The sequence below is a fragment of the Phycodurus eques genome, chromosome 15 (genome assembly GCF_024500275.1).
Source record: "Phycodurus eques isolate BA_2022a chromosome 15, UOR_Pequ_1.1, whole genome shotgun sequence".
NCBI classification, from domain to species: domain Eukaryota; kingdom Metazoa; phylum Chordata; class Actinopteri; order Syngnathiformes; family Syngnathidae; genus Phycodurus; species Phycodurus eques.
The window spans coordinates 1,534,943-1,559,032 of NC_084539.1; the positions used below are offsets into that span (position 1 = coordinate 1,534,943).

The window sequence follows — 24,090 nt, forward strand, 5'->3', positions numbered from 1 at the left end:
CCACACATGCCCCATACTGTGGCGTCACGTGGTTACCTCACGTGACTAAGGTCAGAGTTCAAAGTCACACGGGAGGCTGGGTAAATATGGCGGCCCTGGTTGGACGTAGGGCGCTTTTGCAGTTTACCGACAGCAAGCTAGGCTGGTCCTACTTGGCTTCAAGACGCTATGTTTGCTCCGCTAAGTCGTTTAATTCTCCGGCGGGCCTTGGCGCATTGTCACGGCAGTACAGCTCGGAGGCAAAGGACGAGCTGGTCGTTAGGTATCTTGACGGAGAAGATAAAGGTAGGTTGGCATGGTTTATTTTGGTCACCATGAAAGGCAAGGTATGAAGCTCGTATTAGGCTACGTGATGCGTGTACAGCTAGCTTGGCTGTGTTCATGAAGCTAGCTGTACAAGGAATCTTCAGGAATGAAGATTAGCCGAAGTAAAACAGAATATATGTGCATGAATGAGAGGGGTGGAGCGGGAAGAATGAGGCTACAGGGAGAAGAGATAGCGAGGGTGGAGGACTTGAAATACTTGGGGTCAACCGTCCAGAGCGATGGTGAGTGTGGTCAGGAAGTGAAGAAACGGGTCCAAGCAGGTTGGAACGGGTGAAGGAAGGTCTCAGGTGTGTGATGTGACAGAAGAGTCTCTGCTAGGATGAAGGGCAAAGTTTATAAGACAGTGGTGGGGCCAGCCATGATGGACGGATTCGAGACAGCGGCACTGAAGAGACAACAGGAAGCAGAGCTGGAGGTGGCGGAAATGAAGATGTTGAGGTTCGCTCTCGGAGTGACCGGGTTGGATCAAATTGGAAACGAGCTCATCCGAGGGACAGCCGAGGTTCCGTGTTTTGGAGCCAAAATTAGAGTGAAGAGACTTTGATGGTTCGGACTCGTCCAGAGGGGAGAGAGTGAGTATATTGGTAGGAGGGTGATGAGGATGGAGCTGCCAGGCGAGAGAGCTTAGAGGAAGACCAAAAAGAAGATGTCGTGAGGGAAGACACGAGGGCAGTTGGTCTTAGAGAGGAGGATGCAGGAGATAGGCTTCCATGGAAAAGGATGACACGCTGTGGCGGCCCCTCTCGGGACAAGCCGAAAGGAGAAGTTGTAGTTTTGGTTATTATGATTCTTGAATTTAACAGCAAGTTGTACTTTATATATGTTGACAAGTTGATGTGAACACATTTTAATTTTTTTTATTTGTGAAATTCTGATGTTCTTATAGTTGGTAACACATTCAACCATGACTTAATCTTGTTTCAGGTATAGTGGTTGTTGGGATAAACCGACCAAAGGCCAAAAATGCTATCAGCAGAAATCTGGTAAAACTGGTATGTAGTAATTTTTATTAACCTGTTTGTATTTATCAAATGTGTATAAATGCCTATTGTCAACCTGACAATATACTGTATAAACAGTGGGTACGGAAAGTATTCAGACCCCCTTAAATTTTTCAGTCTATGTTATATTGCAGCCATTTGCTAAAACTCCATATTGACACTGAAAAAAATGGAATTGTTGACATTTTAGCAGATTTATTAAAAAAGAAAAACTGAAATATCACACAGCCATAAGTATTCAGACCCTTTGCTCAGTACTTAGTAGAAGCACGCTTTTGAGCTCATACAGCCATGAGTCTTTTTGGGAATGATGCAACAAGTTTTTCACACCAAGATTTGAGGATCCTCTGCCATTCCTCCTTGCAGATCTTCTCCAGTTCTGTCAGGTTGGCTGGTGAGCGTTGGTGGACAGCCATTTTCAGGTCTCTCCAGAGACGCTCAATTGGGGCTTCTTGCTTTTTATTTTGGCAGCTTAATGAAGCCTTAACATGCGGTTGTGGGTGTACTTACCAGTTTTAGCCTCTGTGAAATAGATTCCTGGCAATTGAGAAAATAAAAACACCTGGTCACTGTTGGAAGAAATTTTATAAACCCCGAAACATCTACCGTAATGTCTCGTGTGTATTGCGCGGCCATGTATAATATGCACCCCCAAAGTTAACCTCAAAATTCTGGAAAAACCTTCTACCCATGTATAATGCATTCATTTTTACGATGCATGATTTTCCTTCTACCCATATGATTAAAATACAAAGTATGATCTGTGTTTTGTTAGGTTTTTTTTCTTCAAAGAATTATTCTGAAGTTAAACACTTTATAACACGTAATACTTTTAATTTACTTGCTCTTTTTTTTTTTTTAATTCACAGCCCTACTTTTATTTAGTAAATTAGGAAACACACAGTTGTGCTCATATATATGATTACCCAGGCAGAATTTGTAAGATGGGTACAATTCTTTAAAGAAGACATGAAAGACCAGGCGAAATCCGTTTTATTTTAATGGCATTCAAATGAAACGGTCACGCATTTCAGAAAAGCATTATAATTAAACAAAACCATAAAGAAATTGCACCCGGCCCTTATGGCCCCTCCCACAGGTGGTGACCCCATGGGAAGGGGGGACCCACCTTACCCTTTCGGGCTGTGCCATGGGCAGGCCCGGCCACCAGGCGCTCGCCTTCGAGCCCCGCCTTCAGGCCTTGCTCCAGAGGGGGGCCCCGGTGACCCGTGTCCGGGCAAGGGAAACCTAGATCCATATATTTTGTTCTTCATATGGGTTTTTGGGGCCCCGCCACCACGATAAGGGGACGGCTCAAGCAGAGGGATTCATCGATAGCAGATTTTTTTATTTTATTTTTTCCCCAATTCTTTTTACCGTATTTTCGCGACCATAGGGCGCACCTCATTAAAAGGTGCAGTCTGTCACGGGATCTATTTCTGTATTTAACACACGCATAAGGCGCACCGTATTATTGGGCGCAGGCCTCGTAAAACATACGCTAGCTTAAAACATACGCCAGCATGCATGCACGCTAAAACAATGTTTTTAAAAAGGCAGCGGGAGCAAAACTGCGTTCGGTTGTACTTTATTGAAGTATTTAACAATATTTTTTGTTATCAATCCTCATCCACAACAACATCAAAGTCCTCATGTTCTGTATCCGAAATGAACAGCTGGGCAAGTTCTCCATCAAACACGCCAGGTTCGAGTCAGTCTCGTTGCCGTGCGAAAGCTCGAACAAGCATCCACGGAAGCGCATTATAAGGCCATTTTGGAGAAAGTTTAAGACTTTTAAGTGCGCCCTATGGTGGTGAAAATATGGTAATTGAAAAAACAAACAAACCTGAAAGTGCTTACTGGTTGGATATCACCTCTGCATTCAAATTTTTCTTTCAGATGTCTGAAGCTGTGGTGGATATAAAAAAGAATAGCAAAGTACGGAGTGTCATTTTATGTAGTTTAGTTCCAGGGATCTTCTGTGCAGGTAAGAAATCTTGTTGGCGGTATCAATTTGTATTTGTCCATTTGTGCCATGAATATATCCAAGGTTGAAGAATTCTGTGTAGTGTTTGAGCTGGACACCTTGATCTATACAGTCTATGCATACAGGTACAAACAGAGCCATTGCTGCATATTCTGCGTTCGTTTTGGTCGTCATCCGGAAGCTTACAGACACACAAATGTAGCAGCAGTATTGTCCTACAGAATTATGTTGTGTATGTTGTTATTATTAGTGTTGGCCATTTGTACTTGATACACCAGATGGGAGCAGCGGTTTCCTCTTGGGAATTAGCTTGGGTGGATAAAAGGACACAGCAAATGAGTGCTACCATTTCTCACTTTTACAGCACTCTCTCGCTTGCCCGTTAGGAGTTTCACTCTGCAAAACAAGTTCACAGACTGCTAGGGCTGTGGTGGGGGGAGAATCTAATAACACAGCTAAGTCGACTTAAAAAAATAGGTGGCCAAAATGTCTGCCTCAAAGCTCCGGTGGGGGTGGGAAATTTCCACCCGGATCCATTTTTGCGCCGCCGGAAGCCATGTTTCAAACGGACATTGATTGCAAACGGATGTAGTGTTGGGCCAACGATGAACTTTGCCGCAAATGACAAAAGTGCTCCAATTAAAAAAAACGTTTTTTTAAAGACACTGTTAGATGTGATATATAACATGAGTATGAATGAGCTGAATGGTAGTTAGCGTTTAATGACCTAAAATGGTAATTTTAGGTCATAAGCGTTAACAGCGTTTAACATTTTGCTGTCTCAAACTCTGTACAAGAAATTTATACCATACACTCAGTACGAACATATGCAGTTTAAGGATTGAAGTCCATCCCTCCCTCATAAGACTAAAATGCACGTTAGTAGTGAAAAAAAAAAAAAAAAAAAACACCAACCTTTTTTTGTCAAAAAGTGTTCTTCTAATTTGAAGTGGCGCCCTCTGGTGGGTTGTTTACTGATCGTTCATTCTAATGCAATTGATGTGTGGAAGTCGGGCTGGGTGATATGGCCTTTAAAAAAATATCGGCATTTGTTTCCCCTACGGCAAGCCAATTCTGATTTGAGCAAATGTTTTTTGTTTGTTTTCCTCCCTTTGCTGATAGAAAACAATGACATCCTTCAAATCAAGTTTTTTTTTTTTTTTTTTTTTTTTTTTTTTTTTTTTTTTTTTTTTTTTTTGTTTTGGAAGTGCCTACTTCAGGAAAAAGAAATTCCCTTTTGTCAAAACGTTTGTAAAAAAAAAAAAAAAAAAAAAAAAAAAAACTATGTACGTTCAGAACATTAAAAACGTACTCCTCTACTTTTGTAAGTGCATACAGAAGCCTTTTGGTTACAATGCCACTTTCAATACAGCACACCATGTTTTTGGGGAAGAAGGAAAAAAAAAAAAAAAACCCTCTAGCTTGATGAGGATGCTTTGACCTTTCTGCAGGAGCAGACCTTAAAGAGAGGGCCAAGATGCATCAAAGCGAAGTTGGACCATTTGTTTCCAAAGCAAGAGCGCTCATCACAGAACTGGGTAAACATTTGTACGTTTTATTATTATTATTATTATTTTTTGTCAAGCCGTTCTCCTTTGGCGACATATTTGGAACTTCAACGTCACAATGACCAAGCACGTGCCAAGTTTGGATAAAATAAAAAAGTAAGTATAATTTTGGGAGCAATTAAGTACACAAGTATGTACAGTAAATGAACAAGTCATTTAAATGGACACATTGCTCCATCTTGTGATCGGCCATGGTTTTTTTCAAATGTGTTACCTCTCTCACCAAGGCTCTTCTCCCCCGATTGATTAAAATTACAACAATTCATTTTTTTTTCTGTCAATAGGGGGCGCTGTGTTTACATTAATGAGGACAAAATGAACTTCAATGATTTTAGCAAACGGGTGCAATATAACAAAGATTGAAACATTCAAGGGGGGTCTGAATACTTTCCGTACTCAAGGTTATTTTGACCCGTGCGGGGGGGGGGTGTTCCAAAAGTTAGTGTTTTAAAGCTGTACTTTGTGTGGTCCGTCATCGAGGACCTGTTTGCCCAAGGTGGCCCTACCAGAGGTATAAATCCCCTGACAACTTGGTTCCTCGGATCATGAGGACACACAAACCCCTCCACCCACAAAGGAGGAGGTGAAATTATCCTGATTTGTGGACAAATTGAATGAGGTCACTAAAATGTGAATATATATTTTTTTCTTTCACCACTAGGTAACCTACCAATGCCAACAATAGCTGCGCTCGATGGCGCTGCCTTAGGGGGGGGCTTGGAAATGGCCCTGGCGTGTGACATCAGAGTTGCCTGTAAGATTATTCACGATTATTTTTGGAATAATAGCAAAAGCGATCACAGCTTGTGCATTTATTGTAAGCCACTGTAACATTATGCAGTTTGAACATGAAATAAAGGAACAAACCGGTTCTGACAGGTGTTTAGACGCTTAAAAACTGATACTGATTTATTTTTTTTTTGTTAGTTTTTTTTGATCCTGTACGTCTTATTAGTTCTGTTTTAATGCATCACCTCGAAAACGTTCATTGATTTGTGATGCTATTTGTCCTTCTAGCACATGCTGCAAAAATGGGACTTGTTGAGACCAAACTTGCTATTATTCCCGGGGCAGGTAAGACTTTTCTACTCAAACACTGAAATATACTTAATATACTTTTCGGTCATTTATCATAAACTCACAAACAAACAAAAAAAATGTGATCAGGCCTGGGCGATCATTTGTTTGGGGGCCGATTATTATTCAAATCTACACACCCCTGTTGAAATGCTAGATATTGAAAAGACACACACATGGCCTTTTCCACCGCAGGTGGTACTCAGCGTCTCCCCAGGGTGATTGGTGTGTCACATGCTAAAGAGTTGATCTACACGGCCCGGGTGGTCGACGGAGCAGAAGCCTGTCGCCTGGGTCTGGTCAGCCATTCTGTGGAGCAGAATAAGAGTGGCGATGCTGCCTATCTGCGCGCTTTGGAGCTTGCGCGCGAGATTAACCCTCAGGTGAGAGGGCGCTCGTCGCAGAAAGCGTTCAAGGAAAGCCTCGTGTGCGGTTTTTGGTTTTCTTGGAATGTTGTCATGCAGTTTCAGCAGCTTTTTTTTTTTTTTTTAGATCTTGCATTTTTTGTTTCTGCAGGGTCCAATTGCAGTCAGGATGGCAAAACTTGCCATCAATCAGGGTATAGAGGTAAGTCAGCAATGTGGGAGTGGTTTATTTTCTCCTCCTCTCAGAAGCAGAATGGTTAAACAAACCCGCTGTTAGTAAACTGCTTCCCCGGCGAACAGTGTTTTTTTTACAGCAGTACAACTGCTTTATGCTTGTGTAGCAAGTGGTATGTTTTTTTTTTTTCTTTTTTGTGTGTGTGTGTGTGTGTGTGTGTGTGTGTGTGTGTCTGTGTGGTACAAAACCAGACTCGCAGAATCCATGTGCGTGTACCGTATGTGTGTCACAGAGCGACAAAATAATCTCGGGCGTTCAAAGCTCTTGCGAGTGGAACAGCCGTAGCTTGGTTTTATATCACACGAGGTAACGTTGCAGGTTTTTTTTTTTTTTTTTTTTTTTAGTACCACTATTTTTATTTTTAACAGCATGTGACTAAAATGGACCATTCGCAAGAGATGATCTCCGCAGCCTTCCGCGCGCGGCGGGAATTTTATGCCACGTGGCGGTCACGTGATGCAATGGAGTATAAAGACGGCTTACTGAATGCCATTGATATTACGGACACTGGGGAAGGCGAGCAGATTGGTCAATGCAAATGAACCTATCTTTCAGGTGGATCTGTCTACAGGCTTGGCTATTGAAGAGGCGTGCTATGCCCAAGTGAGTACGAGCGAAGTCGTTTTAATGATGCAATGTTTCCCAAAAATTAGCACACGCCCATGAGAGTATCGTAAAAGCTGAATTTTAGATCGAACATGAGTAAAAATGTCAACCACAGAGGATCCTAATCATCGAATACATGGATCATTTGAGACTTGAGACGATGCAGGTTATGGAAACAAGGAGTCCCAGCCCTGGAACAATGAATCCCTTCAATTTATCATGACGGAATACAGATGGCAGTAATCCTCTGCTATATTGGGAATATTTTTGATTTATTTTAAACAGTTGTTACTTTATCTTTTATGCTGTTTGTACAATACTTTTGTATTATCAGTTGCTCTCGCTCAGTAAATTGTGTTAAGGCCTGCCACGATAGCAAATATTTTGGAGCCGTCTATTTTCCCCAAAACTTTCAAGATGATGTTTTGACTCCCATAATAAAGAATTGTACACATCTTCCAAATTCCGCCCTGGTAATCAAACATATGAGCACAAATGTGTCACGTTCTCTCATCTATTAAATAAAAGTATGGCTGCGTTTCCTAATAAGTCAGCTTAACGTTAACAGTTAATGTAACGTTAAGTCTGCGCGCAGTCAGTGATTAGCGCCTGCGATTCAGATTTGATTGGCTGAAAGGGTGGCAGAACTCGCGTGTGATTGGTCGGTACAGTTCCTCACTACCATAAAGCCTGTAATATGTTGCGTCGCTTAAAATAGAAGCTCCACGTATGTCTTGAGTCCTACCCTTTCTTTTTTGGCTACAGTGTGGGTCTTTTTGGGACTGCTTCTGGGTCCGGACGAGGACCACAAGTTTGGTTACCTCCGTTTTAAACGACGTCGCCACAATCGAGCGAGCCAGAGTGAGCCGTTTAGCGCCTTAGCACGCTAGCTAGTTAGCGTGCGGCCTTGCGAACATAATAAATAGTGAAATGAGGATTCTGTTGCAGCCGGACAGAAAATGGAAAACAAAAGCGCAGGTAAAACCTACTTCAACGGTTGAACTTTATTTGGGGTTAATCGGAGGCACTTTAAATGGTGGCAGTTGTCTACAAACGTCATTCGGAGTCCAAATAAATTCCGAGAAATACAAGTGGAAAAAAAGGTTAGACTGTTTCTGGTAGTCATCCGTGATCTTATGTCACGTACTAAATACTGTATTTCGTCGCTGTGTGGGGAAAAGCAAATCAAGGCACTAAAGTTTTTGTGGCGTATTGATTTATGTTTTTGGTTTCAAAGGTGATCCCAACTACAGATCGACTGGAGGGTTTGGCCGCATTCAAGGAAAAGCGGCGTCCTCGCTACAAGGGGGAGTGAGTCGTCAGTGCTCCGAAAAACAGTTCTGCCTCTCGTTCTCTTGTGCAACTGCTTTAGAGGGGAATTTGTACACTTGAGTGCATAAGCCTGCACGCTACGGCACCTGAAGGACACGGAATGATGTTTGATACTGGATGGATCAGCACTTGAACATCACATTAGCCCGCAATGTTCAGTGATTTGCCATTTTGAACCATTCTCATCGCTGTTTGCAATTACCGCCAATTATGCTCCCCAGTCCCGAAAGCCATAAATTTGTATGGTCTTATTGCTTCTTGAATGCGTCGCCAGCACTTGTGTTTTGACTTGGATTTCTGTCTCCTAAGAAAAACACACTGCGACTTGAGAATAGCCGTCGCCATTTTGCAAACCCGTCTTGTAAGTCATCACAATGATTGCTGAAGGACTATGGTGTCGTACATTTTTCGGCTTGAGCACTTCAGTCACGCTTCATTCGCTCATCACCGAGAGAAACGCATTGGCGTAAAACGAGTAGTCCGGGGATGCGTTGAAACGTCAGTATGCTCGTACCAAGACGCACTTTAGGTTGGCATCGAGTCATGGTTGGCGAAAGCCTCACATAGTCCATCTATGCTGCGCACCGGTCGAAGCATTACATAAACATTTTGCCCTGCCTTTTATTCTGTACTGTGTGTTCCCTCATCACTGTCGGTAGTCGTGTTTTTTGTTGTTGTTGTTCACAACTACAAAGTCTCAAACTCATCTGGACTCTCGATTGTATCAGTCATAATGAAGCTTGTAATCCGACTATAGTGTGACGCGGCCCAGACGGCAAAATAAAAGGTCTGACGCTTGCAGTTGTGACACGAAACGCGACACGCTTCACCTCTTGATCGTTGCTAGCAGCTAACCAGTCTGCAGACTCCTCCCTGTCCACGCCCGCGTTTAAATGCGCAAATCATTTTGAAATGGACCCTGCGCCCGAGATCCCGATCTCTGCATGATCAGGGAAAAAGGAGCAAGGTAACGAAGAAGAATAAATGTTCGGAATGTGAAGTTGCTCCGTGAACTAGAGGTGCGCAAGGAAATCCTCATTTTGGCACACGGTCGTCGTCGACTAGCGAAAGGAGAGAGAATGAGACGGCGCGCTGAACGCAAAAAAAGGAAGCGGTCAGACATTAAGGTGGACGTGAAGCGGAGGACAGCTGCCCACCGGCGCAGGAGGCCTCACCCCGTTGGAGGAGAGAGTCGCTGCGATCGTGGGCGACGCCGGGAGCCCACGTGGCTGACTGATCACCCCACAAAGGTGAATACCGTGCCTTTTTAGAACTCATAACAAATAACACATTTGGACATGAACTGGTTGCACGCGATTAAAATGTGTTGAAATCAAATGTTGCCGGGAATTAATTGTTCATGTGTCTCTGATGTGCAGATTTATGAGAACGGTTTCCCAGCATCGCCTCTTTAAGTGTCGCCAAAGCACCAAGAGGCTGCAGAAACGTGCGTACGCCAAGCCATGCAGTTGGCATGAGGGACCGCACATTTCCACGCTTTTTCACATCTGACCTTGGCCGTGAAAAAGAACGGACGCCCCACGTTTTTGTGCACCGCCTTTCGCCATCAGTGTTTTTCAGGTAAGTTATCATTTCAATTAAATGGGCAGAAAATGACAATTTTGCCACAGTGTGTTTACTGTAGGCACAAACGAAATGTGCCAGGAACCCGCATATCCCGGCTGCGTCCTTTACAACTCCCATCATCTTGGGATTTTCACAGGCGAGTACTATAGTCGCTGTGCATCCACAACGGATCGATACAAAGTCCGCATCACTGCAGACGCCGCACCGATCCGCCTGTGGATCTGCTCCAGTGAGAGTGGGAGATCACGGCTTGATGAAGCCAACAGAAGCACATCATCTGCAAAAAGCAGAGATGCAACATTGAGGCCACCAAACCGGACCCCCCCCCCTACGCCTCGGCTGCGTAAGATATTGTTCTACAACAATATTTTAATAAGCTTGGAACCATATTTTTAATTTGGGTGTTGAACAGTGTGGGAAAACCTTGCTTTAAAGTGTCACCTCAATAATCCAAAGCATATCACATCATGTGTCAAACCAGCGGATGCGTGGGTGCACTTGTGATGACTGCTGTAACTGTAACAAGATGTGTTTTATAGCCAAATGCTACAAAAGTCATAGGGTGGTGCATAATGGACAATGGCGTGACGAACTTTCTAATTTTACACTTAAAGAGTCATGTTTTTAAATAAAAAAATGTAAAAAGTGTAATGATTGATTTATTGCTGAAGCAGAAAATGTACTTCTTACAATTTCAATGTACAATAATTTAGTATGAAATTGATCTCCGGTTAACGTCAACGATTTATACAGTAGATCTTCTATATTTGCACATTTGTGCGGCCATTCATTGCGCAATGTCGTAATAATACCGCCGTAGTCTTGGCTCAATAACAGCGAATGCGGGTCTCTTCTCCACCCTGTAAAACATGAAAACAAGGCCCTTCTGTCAGGAAAAGTCTCAAAACTGTCAAGGCGACGTGTTTATCAGTTGCGCGTGACGCATACAAATTGTTCGAAGAAATGGATGCGATGGTTTGACGACTGTTAGATTGTGTACGAGTTCTCCTGCACTTCCCGTAATCCAGTTGTCGTCATACACCACAACAATCCACATTACCTGACACATCACTATTTTGTCACTCACTCATATGTCCAGCAGGTCTTCATGAGGCTATACATCTCTTCTGGACAGTTCGGTGGGGCATCCAGCCGCATTCCACTCTCAATCAATTGCAAAACATTATTCCCTCTCATTCCCTGTGGAAAAATATGACATTTGGATTACATCGGGTACGATCAAGTCAGAAACCGTCTTGTACCACAGAAATAAAAGTTGGGGGGGGGGTTGTGGGATATATTTGTTAAATAGTAATCACAAATGTTATGGCATTTGTGAGGTTCCTGGGAGTTTTTACGACATGCAGTATCTGCGTGAAAAGGAATATTTAAATAGAATTCATCTCGGGCCTGCCGTGCTGTACCATTTATGATATACACTGTACTAGAGTTCATACCCTGTATGGCTTCTCTCCATATGAGTATGCTTCCCACATGAGCACCCCGAAGCTCCACACGTCACTTTTGGTTGAGAATTTGAAGTAATTAATGCACTCAGGAGCGTACCATTTCAGCGGCCACTTCCCGTGTCCCTTTGCCTGAAGAAACAGTCACATCATCTTCATCAGAAAGAGTTGAGTCCATTCGGCCTCCACGAGCAACCAGTCTTATGGTTACGGTTGAGACATTGTAACAAATGAAAATTAAAAACCCGAGTACAAAAATGTTCAAAACCTTTTCAACCTATCTGCAATACACTACAAAGACAATGTTCAAATTGATAGGTATAATTGATCATTAATTAGGTGGGGTTTTTTTTTGTATTCACTCATTTTAAATTTGATGCCTGAAACACGTTCCAAAAAAGCTGAGAGAGGGGCATTTTTAACCGTCACCTTTCCTTTCGAAAACACTCAAGCATTTGGGATGCTGAAGCTTTGTGGGTGGAATTCTTTCCCATTCTTGCTTGATATACAACTCCAGTTGCTCAACAGTCAGGGGTCTCCGTTGTCATATTTTGCACTTCATAATCCACCACACATTTTCAATGGAAGGACAGGTCTGGACTGCTGGCAGGTCAGTTTAGTAAGCTCAGTCTTTTACTACCAAGCCACGCTGTTGTACCATGTGCAGAATGTGGCTTGGCATTGGCTTGCTAAAATAAGCGGGGACATCCCAGAAAAAGACATTGCATGGAAGGCACCATATGTTGCTCCAAAACCTGTATGTACCTTTCATCATTAATGATGCCGTCACAGATGTGCTAGTTGCCTATGCCCTGGACATTAACACACCCCCATAACATCACAAATGCTGGCTTTTGAACTTTGCCCTGATGGTCCTTTTCCTCTTTGGCCCAGAGGGCACGACCTCCATGATTTCCAATAACAATTTGAAACGTGGACTCGTCGGACCACAGCACACTTTTCCCCTTTGCGTCAGTCCATCTCAGATGAGCTGGAGCCCAGAGAAGCCGGCGGCATTTCTGGGTGTTGTTGATTGTCTGGGTTTCGCTTTGCATGGTAGAGTTTTAACTTGGATTTGTAGATGTAGCTATGAACTGCCAATGGTTTTCTGAAGTGTCCCTGAGTCGATGTGGCAATATATTTTATAAAATGATGCCAAGTCTTTAATGCAGTGCCGCCTGAGGGATCGAAGGTCACATGCATTCAATGTTGGTTTTTGGCCTTGCACCTTATGTGCAGAGATTTCTCCAGATTCTCTGAATCTTTTAAGGATATGATGCACTGTTGATGATGAAATTCCTAAATTCATTGCAATTGTACATTGAGAAACGTAAACTGTTGGACTATTTGCTTACGCAGTTGTTCTCTAAATGGTGAACCTTGCCCCATCTTTGCCTGTGAACAACTAAAGGCTTCTTTATACTGCCGCGGTCACTCGGCCGAAAACACCAGTATTGCATCACATGACCGACGAATTGCCCCGCGCAGCCCTTCTGCGTAGCTTGACGCGCACACTGCAAAGATTGTTGCTGCGCGTCAAACGCCACAGAGATCATCTCTCGTGATTGGTCCGTATTAGTCACATGCTGTGATGACGTACTCTGCGTGCCCCTTGGTTCGGCATACCATCTACACCGCCACCTTCTCGATCGATTTTGCAGCATAATTAAATTTATCACCTGGTCATCTCGGTCAATTTGTTATAGCAGACACTGTTCCATGGTCACTATTGTTGTTGCTTTGTTCCTTGTAACTGAAAGGAAAGTAAAAAAAACGCTACGGGAAATGGGCCAAAAAAAATGCAGAGGAAACTCCACACTGTGGTGTCCTAGCCAATACCAACCGTAGCGACACCCCCGACTTGGAGGTGAACTGCTGTACAACTCAGTGCGTGGGTTGCGCTCGAGTACAAAGGCAAACTAAGCGCGGGACAGCGGCAGTGACGTCTATGCGTTCGCCACCTGTGCGCGTATAAAGAAGCCTTAAGTATGAGGGACCCTTAGGGACATTATTCAGGATTAGCTCTCACGCTTACTATTCAAATGCTTTCACACTTACTATTCAAATGCTTTCACACGCACACAAACTACTGAAAGGCTCTCATAAGGACTACTCAAACAGTCTCATACACACGAGTCTTGCTCTCATTAACATTACTCAAAACCCTCATGCACACGAGTCTAGCTCTCATTACCACTACTCAAACACTCTCTTACACATGAGTCTTGCTCTCATTAACACTACTCAAACAATCTCATACGCACGAGTCTTGCTCTCATTAACGCTACTCAAACACTCTCATTAACACTACTCAAACACTCATACACGAGTCTTGCTCTCATTAACACTACTCAAACACTCATACGCATGAGTCTTACTCTCATTAACACTACTCAAACACTCATACGCATGAGTCTTACTCTCATTAACACTACTCAAACACTCATACGCATGAGTTTCTCATTAACACTACTCAAACACTCTCATACACGCACGTCTTGCTCTCATTAACACTACTCAAGCACTAATACGCACGAGTCTTGCTCTCATTAACATTACTCAAAACTCTCATGCACACGAGTCTAGCTCTCATTACCACTACTCAAACACTCTCTTACGAGTCTTGCTCTCATTAACACTACTCAAACAATCTCATATGCACAAGTCTTGCTCTCATTAACACTACTCAAACACTCATACACACGAGTCTTGCTCTCATTAACACTACTCAAGCACTAATACACACGAGTCTAGCGCTCATTACCACTACTCAAACACTCTCTTACACAAGTCTTGCTCTCATTAACACTAATCAAACACTCATACACGAGTCTTGCTCTCATTAACACTACTCAAAACTCTCATGCACACGAGTCTAGCTCTCATTACCACTACTCAAACACTCTCTTACACAAGTCTTGCTCTCATTACCACTACTCAAACACTCTCTTACACAAGTCTTGCTCTCATTACCACTACTCAAACACTCTCTTACACAAGTCTTGCTCTCATTACCACTACTCAAACACTCTCTTACACGAGTCTTGCTCTCATTAACGCTACTCAAACACTCATTAACACTACTCAAACACTCATACACACGAGTCTTGCTCTCATTAACACTACTCAAACACTCATACACGAGTCTTGCTCTCATTAACACTACTCAAACACTCATATGCATGAGTCTTACTCTCATTAACACTACTCAAACACTCATACGCATGAGTCTTTCGCATTAACACTACTCAAACACTCTCATCCAGGCACGTCTTGCTCTCATTAACACTACTCAAGCACTAATACACACGAGTCTAGCTCTCATTACCACTACTCAAACACTCTCATAAGCACGTGTCTTGCTCTCATTAACACTACTCAAACACAGGAGTCTTGCTTTCATTAACAACTCAATTATTCTCATACAAGAGTCTTGCTCTCATTAACACTACTCAAACGCTCTCATAACACTACTCAAAAACTCTCATACGGACAAGTCTTGCTCTCATTACCACTACTCAAACGCTCTCATTAACACTACTCAAACACTCTCATACACAGAAGTCTTGCTCTCATTAACACTACTCAAATACTCTCATAAACACGAGTCTTGCTCTCATTAACACTACTCAAACACTCTAAGCACGAGTCTTGCTCTCATTAACACTACTCAAATACTCATACACACGAGTCTTGCTCTCATTAACACTACTTAAACACACACACACACACACACACACACACACACACGAGTCTTGCTTTCATTAACACGAGTCTTGCTCTCATTAACACTACTCAAACACTCTCATACGCACAAGTCTTGCTCTCATTAACACTACTCAGAAGCGTTCACGCAAGCTCGACAATCACATTCTCGCACTCATCACTGACATTCACGAGTTCATGTCAATCATGCTCACACGTGACGAGTGTAAATCTTTTATTAGGTAGTTCAATTCAAAAAGTAAAATTATCGAGATGAACTGCACACACTCAGAGTGAAGTATTTCATCCATCCATCTATCGTTTGTACTGCTTTATCCTCACAAGGGTCGCGGGCGTGCTGGAGCCTATCCCGGCTAACTTCGGGGGAGAGGCGGGCTACACCCTGAAAGGGTCACCAGCCAATCGCAGGACACACATAAACAAACCATTTTCGCACACATTCACAACTAAGGGCAATTTAGAGTCCTCAATCAAGCTATCATACATGTTTTTGGGATGTGGGAGGATTCCCACGCAGGCACGGGGAGAACATGCAAACTCCACACAGGCGGGGACGGGATTTGAACCCCAGTCCTCAGAACTGTGAGGCAGATGTGCTAACCAGTCATTCACAGTGCCGCCGTGAAGTATTTCATATTTAAAATATGTATTATTTTGATGATTAGAGCACATAGCAAATAAAAAAAATCCCCATATTGAGAAACTATATTCTAATTTATTGACAGTTCTTTATCTATCTGTGTAGATCTATATTTGTCTAGATCTGTAGTTGTCTTTATCTGTGTAGATCTATTTGTCTAGATCTGTAGTTGTCTATCTGTGTGGATCTATATTTGTCTAGATCTGTAGTTGTCTTTATCTGTGTAGATCTATATTTGTCTATATCTATCTGTGTATATCTATTTGTCTAGATCTGTAGTTGTATAAATGTATCTATTTATGTAGACCTATATTTGTCTAGATCTGTAGTTGTCTTTATCTGTGTAGATCTATATTTGTCTATATCTATCTGTGTAGATCTATTTGTCTAGATCTGTAGTTGTATAAATGTATCTATTTATGTAGACCTATATTTGTCTAGATCTGTAGTTGTCTTTATCTGTGTAGATCTATATTTGTCTATATCTATCTGTGTAGATCTATTTGTCTAGATCTGTAGTTGTCTATCTGTGTGGATCTATATTTGTCTAGATCTGTAGTTGTCTTTATCTGTGTAGATCTATATTTGTGTATATCTATTTGTCTAGATCTGTAGTTGTATAAATGTATCTATTTATGTAGACCTATATTTGTCTAGATCTGTAGTCGTCTTAATCTAGTTTTACATTAAAAGACTTTATTTCTTGAATTAATTCACTATTTCGTTTGACGTTATATTTTAGTTTCTCAATATGGGGAATTTTGTTTTATTTGCTATGTGCTATAATCATCAAAATAATACATATTTTAAATATGAAATACTTCACTCTGGTGTGTGGAGTTCATCTCTATAATTTCACTTTTGAATTGAGCTACCGAATAAAAGATTTACACTATTCACGTGTGAGCATGATTGGCATGAACTCGTGAATGCCAGTGATGTGTGCGAGAATGTCATTGACGTGCTCGCGTGAACACATTTGAGTAGTGTTAATGAGAGCAAGACTTGTACGTATGAGAGTGTTTGAGTAGTGTTAATGAGAGCAAGACTCGTTTTAATGAAAGCAAGACTCGTGTGTATGAGTATTTGAGTCGTGTTAATGAGAGCAAGACGTGCTTATGAGAGTGTTTGAGTAGTGTTAATGAGAGTATTTGAGTAGTGCAGGGATCAAATTTAAAATGACAGAATATTTGCAAAAAACAACGTTCAGCAGTTTGAACATGAAATATCTTGTCTTTGGAGTGTGTTCAATTGAATATAGGTTGAAAAGGCTTTGCAAATCATTTTATTTTGTTTTTACACAACGTCCCAACTTCATTGGAATTGTAGTTTTCTAAAACCTTTGACATACAAACTCCAATTGTTTTAGCTTCTTTTAAATTGAAATTTATGCAGTTCAATTTCTCATTTTACAAATAACAAATAAATGATTCAACTTACAAAAAAAATCATGGACTCCATCTACAAACAAAAATGTATTCTAAACCTTTGACTCCTGAAAGTAGCAACCTTGTTCATTGGACTTGAACTACTTTCAATGAAACAAAATGTTTTTAAAAAAAACTGGGGAAAAAAATGCAGTTTTCTAAAACATTTGACCAGTAGCTGGTCAAATGTTTTAGAACACGCCAATTTTGTTTTAATTTAGTTTAGTTTTTTTCAAACTCTACAAGTTCACCACTTATCTTAATATGTACCATTTCAAGCTATTCGCTGTACTTGAACTACTTGACTTTCAATTTAAAAAAGAAAAACAAAAACAAACAAAAAACTGCCATTCAAAAGTTTTATAATGTGCCAATTTATTCCAGGTTTTTGTTTTAGTCGTTAAAGTCTAATGAATTGCCACGCAGTTATGGGAACTTCCACAACAGAGCTGGGGAGAACTATCTGAAGAATATTTGAGTTCCATTTTAGAGCCAATGCCACAAGTGTGTTCAGCTGTTTGATCTGCCCAAGGGGGCAGATCAAACTTTAATGAGTACGGGTATCCAGTCAAGCTAACCTAAGCAAGGCTATTCTTTTTCATTTCCACTCAGAGTCAGCAGTTACCTTGTAGTAGTTCTGGTCCTCAGCAACTACTTTGGACAGGCCAAAGTCACTGATTTTGGCGTAGTGCTGTGTGACAAGTAGCACGTTACGAGCAGCAAGGTCCCTATGGACAAAGTTGTTCTCCTCAAGGTACTTCATCCCCATGGACACCTGGTGCACCAGTTCAGTGATGTTGGCAGTGGATGTTTTCCTGTGTAAAAACAATCTTTAATAAAAGACTTGTGATTAAAGAGACATGATTTTGGTGACTTGTATTGTCAAATTCCGAATCTTTCTGTCGCTTGAAAAGATGACCGATATTTTCCTTATGTCTTTGGTACGTTGGTACAGAAGTTTAAATAGGGCCATTTCTTCTCAGTGGAACAAATGTAAAGAAACTCTTTATTTATTATTTTTTATTTATGAGTGTATTTATCTCTCATACATACATATACATACAATATTTTTTATCATCAATAATTACTCCAAGAAATGTATTTTCATACACCCTTTCTATCTTAGTGGAGTTAATCATGATTGTTGCCTGTTTATTACATGCCAAAAATGGTATGGTAAAACTTTGTTTTCGTTAAATTTAATGACAATTGCTTGATGTTGAACCAGTTTTTCACTATATTTAATTCTTTTTCCACAAAAGTCAGGTTATTCTAGGTTTTTTGAGTGTGAGGCCTAAGAAAATAAGACACATTTGAATAATTTGGAAACATTGCAGATATTGATGTATAGTACAAATAACTTGGGGCCCAGTACAGATTTGGGGGACCCCATATCCATCCATTTTCTACCGCTTATCCGAGTCGGGTCGCGGGGGCAGTAGCTTTAGCAGGGACGGCCAGACTTCCCTCTCCCTAGCCACTTCATCCAGCTCTTCCGGAGGGATCCCGAGGCGTTCCCAGGCCAGCCGAAGGAGGTAGTCTCTCCGGCGTGTCCTGGGTCGTCCCCGGGGTCTCCTCCCGGTGGGACGTGCCCGGAACACCTCACCGGGGAGGCGTCCGGGAGGCATCCGAATCAGATGCCCCAGCCACCTCATCTGGCTCCTCTCAATGCGGAGGAGCAGCGGCTCTACTCTGAGATCCTCCCGGATGACCGAGCTTCTCACCCTATCTCTAAGGGAGACCCCGGACACCCTGCGGAGGAAACTCATTTCGGCCGCTTGTATCCGGGATCTCGTTCTTTCGGTCACGACCCGCAGCTCATGACCATAGGTGAGGGTAGGAACGAAGATCGACCGGTAAATTGAGAGCGTCGCCTTTCGGCTTAGCTCCTTCTTTACCACAACAGACAGATACAAAGTCTGCATCACTGCAGACGCTGCACCGATCCGTCTGTCGATCTCCCTTTCCATTCTTCCCTCACTCGTGAACAAGACCCCAAGATACTTGAACTCCTCCACTTGGGGCAGGATCTCATCCCCGACCCGGAGAGGGCACGCCACCCTTTTCCGACTGAGGACCATGGTCTCAGATTTGGAGGTGCCGATTCTCATCCCGGCCGCTTCACACTCTGCTGCGAACTGGTCCAGTGAGAGTTGGAGCTCACGGCTTGATGAAGCCAACAGAACCACATCATCAGCAAAAAGCAGAGATGCAATACTGAGGCCACCAAACCGGACCCCCTCTACGCCTTGGCTACGCCTAGAAATTCTGTCCATAAAAGTTATGAACAGAATCGGCGACAAAGGGCAGCCTTGGCGGAGTCCAACCCTCACCGGGAACGAGTCCGACTTACTGCCGGATATGCGGACCAAACTCTGACTCCGGTCGTTAAGGGACCGAACAGCCCGTATCAGGGCGTTCGGTACCCCATACTCCTGAAGCACCCTCCACAGGACTCCCCGAGGGACACGGTCGAACGCCTTCTCCAAGTCCACAAAACACATGTAGACTGGTTGGACGAACTCCCATGAACCCTCGAGGACCCTGCCGAGGGTGTAGAGCTGGTCCACTGTTCCACGGCCAGGACGAAAACCACACTGCTCCTCCTGAATCTGAGATTCGACTTCCCGACGGACCCTCCTCTCCAGCACCCCTGAATAGACCTTACCAGGGAGGCTGAGCAGTGTGATCTCCCTGTAGTTGGAACACACCCTCCGGTCCCCCTTCTTAAAAAGAGGGACCACCACCCCAGTCTGCCAATCCAGAGGCACTGTCCCCGATGTCCACGGGATGTTCCAGAGGCGTGTCAACCAGGACAGCCCCACAACATCCAGAGCCTTTAGGAACTCCGGGCGAATCTCATCCACACTCGGGGCCCTGCCACCGAGGAGCTTTTTAACTACCTCGGTGACCTCAAACCCAGAGATAGGAGAGCCCGCCTCAGAGAACCCACACACTGCTTCCTCATGGGAAGGCGTGTCGGTGGAATTGAGGAGGTCTTCGAAGTATTCTCCCCACCGACTCACAACGTCCCGAGTCGAGGTCAGCAGCGCCCCATCCCCACTTTACACAGTGTTGGTGGTGCACTGCTTTCCTCTCCTGAGACGTCAAATGGTGGACCAGAATTTCCTCGAAGCCGTCCGGAAGTCTTTCTCCATGGCCTCACCGAACTCCTCCCATACCCGAGTTTTTGCTTCAGCGACCACCAGAGCTGCATTCCGCTTGGCCAGCCGGTACCCATCAGCTGCCTCAGGAGTCCCACAGGCCAAAAAGGCCCAATAGGACTCCTTCTTCAGCTTGACGGCATCCCTCACCGTTGGTGTCCACCAACGGGTTCGGGGATTGCCGCCACGACAGGCACCGACCACCTTACGGCCACAGCTCCGGTCGGCCGCCTCGGCAATGGAGGCGTGGAACACGGTCCGCTCGGACTCGATGTCCCCAGCCTCCCCCGGAACATGAGCAAAGTTCTGTCGGAGGTGGGAGTTGAAACTCCTTCTGACAGGGGATTCCGCCAGACGTTCCCAGCAGACCCTCACAATACGTTTGGGCCTGCCACGTCGGACCGGCATCTTCCCCCACCATCGGAGCCAACTCACCACCAGGTGGTGATCAGTTGACAGCTCCGCCCCTCTCTTCACCCGAGCGTCCAAGACATGTGGCTGCAAGTCCGATGACACGACCACAAAGTCGATCATCGAACTGCGACCTAGGGTGTCCTGGTGCCAAGTGCACGTGTGGACACCCTTATGCTTGAACATGGTGTTCGTTATGGACAATCCGTGACGAGCACAAAAGTCCAATAACAGAACACCGCTCGAGTTCTGATCGGGGGGGCCGTTCCTCCCAATCACGCCCTTCCAGGTCTCACTGTCATTGCCCACGTGAGCATTGAAGTCCCCCAACAGAACAATGGAGTCCCCAGCGGGAGCGCTCTCCAGCACCCCCTCCAAGGACTCCAAAAAGGGTGGGTACTCTGAACTGCTGTTTGGTGCATAGGCACAAACAACAGTCAGGACCCGTCCCCCCACCCGAAGGCGGAGGGAGGCTACCCTCTCGTCCACCGGGGTGAACCCCAACGTACAGGTGCCGAGCCGGGGGGCAATAAGTATACCCACACCTGCTCGGCGCCTCTCACTGTGGGCAACTCCAGAGTGGAAGAGAGTCCAACCCCTCTCGAGAGGACTGGTACCAGACCCCAAGCTGTGTGTGGAGGCGAGTCCGACTACATCTAGTCGGAACTTCTCGACCTCACACACCAGCTCGGGCTCCTTCCCTGCCAGAGAGATGACATTCCACGTCCCCAGAGCCCGCTTCTGTAGCCGGGGATCGGATCGCCAAGGTCCCCGCCTTCGGCCACCGCCCAGCTCACACTGCACCCGACCCCTTTGGTCCCTCCCACAGGTGGTGAGCCCATGGGAAGGGGGACCCACGTTACCCTTTCAGGCTGTGCCCGGCCGGGCCCCACGGGTGCAGGCCCGGCCACCGGGCGCTCGCCTTCGAGCCCCCACCGCCAGGCCTGGCTCCAGTGGGGGGTCCCGGTGACCCGCGTCCGGGCAAGGGAAAACGAAGTCCATTGTTTGTCGTCATCATTAGGGGTCTTTGAGCCGTGCTTTGTCTGGTCCCTCACCTAGGACCTGTTTGTCATGGGTGACCCTGCCAGGGGCATAAAGCCCCAGACAACTTAGCTCCTAGGATCACTGGGACACACAAACCCCTCCACCACGACAAGGTGACGGCTCAAGGAGGGGTGGGACCCCATATGTGATCTTTAATTTATTTGAGTGTTCGTTATTACATTGCACATATTGGAATTTGACATTTAAGTAACTTTTAATCCACCTGTAAACCAGACATCAAATGCCATATCATTCAAATTTGTTCATGAGTATACAATGAACAACAGTTTCGAATGCTTTTTTTAAAGTCTATAAAGACACCAATAGGGTATTCTCTATGATGAATATTTGTGGATATCCCCTCGACCAACTCCATGAATTGAATTTGTCAAACATTTTCCAAGATTTTTGAGAACTGTGGAAGTCGTGATATTGATCTATACTTGGTGATTTTTCCCTATTTTTTTTAGATTGGTATATGACTTTAGCTATTTTTATTTTAGATGGAAAAATACCAGTTAGAAAGGACTGGTTACAATTGTGTGTGTGTGGGGTGGGGGGTGGGGGGGGGGGGGGGGGGGGGGGGTTGTACTATGTGTTTAATAATACTTTTAACTAATGCCATGTCACTGTTGGAGTGTTTTAACTATATGCATTATTTCTTGTTCATTTACTGCACTAATAAACAGAGTACAGTCACAATAGTCATTATGCGTAATGCATAATACATCTTGTGGTATTCTTCCTGCGCATGAAACCATACTGTTGCTCGCAAATCCTCACTTCTGTCCTGAGTCTAGCCTCCGCTATTCTTTCCCATAACTTTATCGTGTGGCTCATCAACTTTATTCCTCTATAGTTGCACACAGCTCTGCACATCACCCTTTGTTCTTAAAGATGGGCACCAGCACACCTTTCCTCCATTCCTCAGGCATCTTCTCACCCGCTAGAATTCTGTTGAACAAGCTGGTCAAAACCTCCACGGCCACCTCTCCCAGATGCTTCCGTACCGCCACAGGAATGTCATCAGGACCCAACTGCCTTCCCATTTTTCCATCCTCTTAAGTGCCTTTCTAACTTCCCCCTTACTAATCATTGCCACTTCCTGGTCCACCACTCTTGCCTCTTCTCTCTCATTTTCCTCATTCTTCAACTACTCACACTATTCTTTCCATCTATCCAGTGCACTACTGGTACCAGTCAACACATTTCCATCTCTGTCCTTAATCACCCTAACCTGCTGCACATCCTTCCCATCTCTATCCCTCTTGTCTGGCCAACCTGTATTGATCCTTTTCTCCTTCTTTAGTGTCCAACCTGGCATAAATGTCGTCATATGCTTCTACCCGTTGTTGGCCTTTGTCACCTATACTTTCGCCTTCGATTGCATCTCCTTATAGTCTTAAATCTAAACAAACACCGTTCCCCTTCATTTTATACCAATTTGTAATACTTTCCTGCTAAATGAACCAAATAAGAAGTCAGGACAAAGCGCATACTTGTTTTTTTGCAGGAACTTGTGAAGTGGCCCCAGCTCAGCCAGCTCCATCACTAGCATGAGGCTCTGTGCCTCACAGATACCGATCATCCTCACAATGTAAGGATTGTCCAACTGCTGCATGACATTTGCCTCTCGCAGCATTTCCTCCCGAACTGATGTGCCGCTGTCGTCGTCCTTCAGGATTTTGACGGCCACCGGCTGCGTTGCCCTAATGCACAAGGTGGATTATTAATCAGCGGCGGTTTGTCAGGGCTAACGAGGCTTCATAACCACAATATATATTCGTATATTTCCCACTCATTGAACATTCAAACTTGAGAATCTTCCTCCTGTCAAATTGTCCCAGACAAGTGGGGTTTTAAAGTGTAACAGAGACAAAAGAAGAAAAGGAACGGTGTATTAAAAATGTTGCTTGCATTGTCGTCTTGTAGATTCCCTTCCTGACGGTACCAAAGTTCCCTGAACCCAGTTCTTCATCTTCCAAGAAGAGCTGTTCGTGATTCACTGTGGTACTCCTCAGTTCATCTGGGTCTGCATATGTCCGGTCATATACTGATGTGTCCATCGGTAAGGACTCTGACCAAAAAAATGAAAACAATTGAAAGGTCAGTATTTGCACTGTTGTA

At 44.1% G+C, this 24,090-nt stretch overlaps 2 protein-coding genes across 5 annotated transcripts in view; one reads left to right on the plus strand and one right to left on the minus strand.

Moving 5' to 3' along the window:
• Positions 1-11,258, plus strand: auh (AU RNA binding protein/enoyl-CoA hydratase). Its single transcript, XM_061698535.1, has 12 exons — positions 1-285; positions 1,252-1,319; positions 3,228-3,315; positions 4,767-4,853; positions 5,545-5,637; positions 5,901-5,957; positions 6,156-6,343; positions 6,477-6,527; positions 7,116-7,163; positions 8,404-9,748; positions 9,878-10,079; positions 10,222-11,258. Exons 1-10 carry the CDS (start codon positions 87-89, stop codon positions 8,479-8,481), a joined length of 957 nt encoding a protein of 318 aa, XP_061554519.1. The 5' UTR covers positions 1-86; the 3' UTR covers positions 8,482-9,748; positions 9,878-10,079; positions 10,222-11,258.
• syk (spleen tyrosine kinase) overlaps positions 10,725-24,090 on the minus strand; it is a 25,020-nt gene continuing 11,654 nt past the window's right edge. For 2 of the 4 annotated variants that reach the window (XM_061698524.1, XM_061698522.1), the window contains exons 9-14: positions 23,881-24,040; positions 23,463-23,672; positions 17,970-18,159; positions 11,543-11,683; positions 11,173-11,285; positions 10,725-10,945 (exon numbers count right to left, since the gene is read on the minus strand). In XM_061698524.1, the coding sequence (XP_061554508.1) occupies positions 10,873-10,945; positions 11,173-11,285; positions 11,543-11,683; positions 17,970-18,159; positions 23,463-23,672; positions 23,881-24,040 (887 nt within the window). In that variant the 3' untranslated portion in view covers positions 10,725-10,872. Of the gene's footprint in view, positions 10,946-11,172; positions 11,286-11,542; positions 11,752-17,969; positions 18,160-23,462; positions 23,673-23,880; positions 24,041-24,090 lie in introns of those variants that run through there. The other 2 variants (XM_061698526.1, XM_061698525.1) reach the window with 2 other exon arrangements.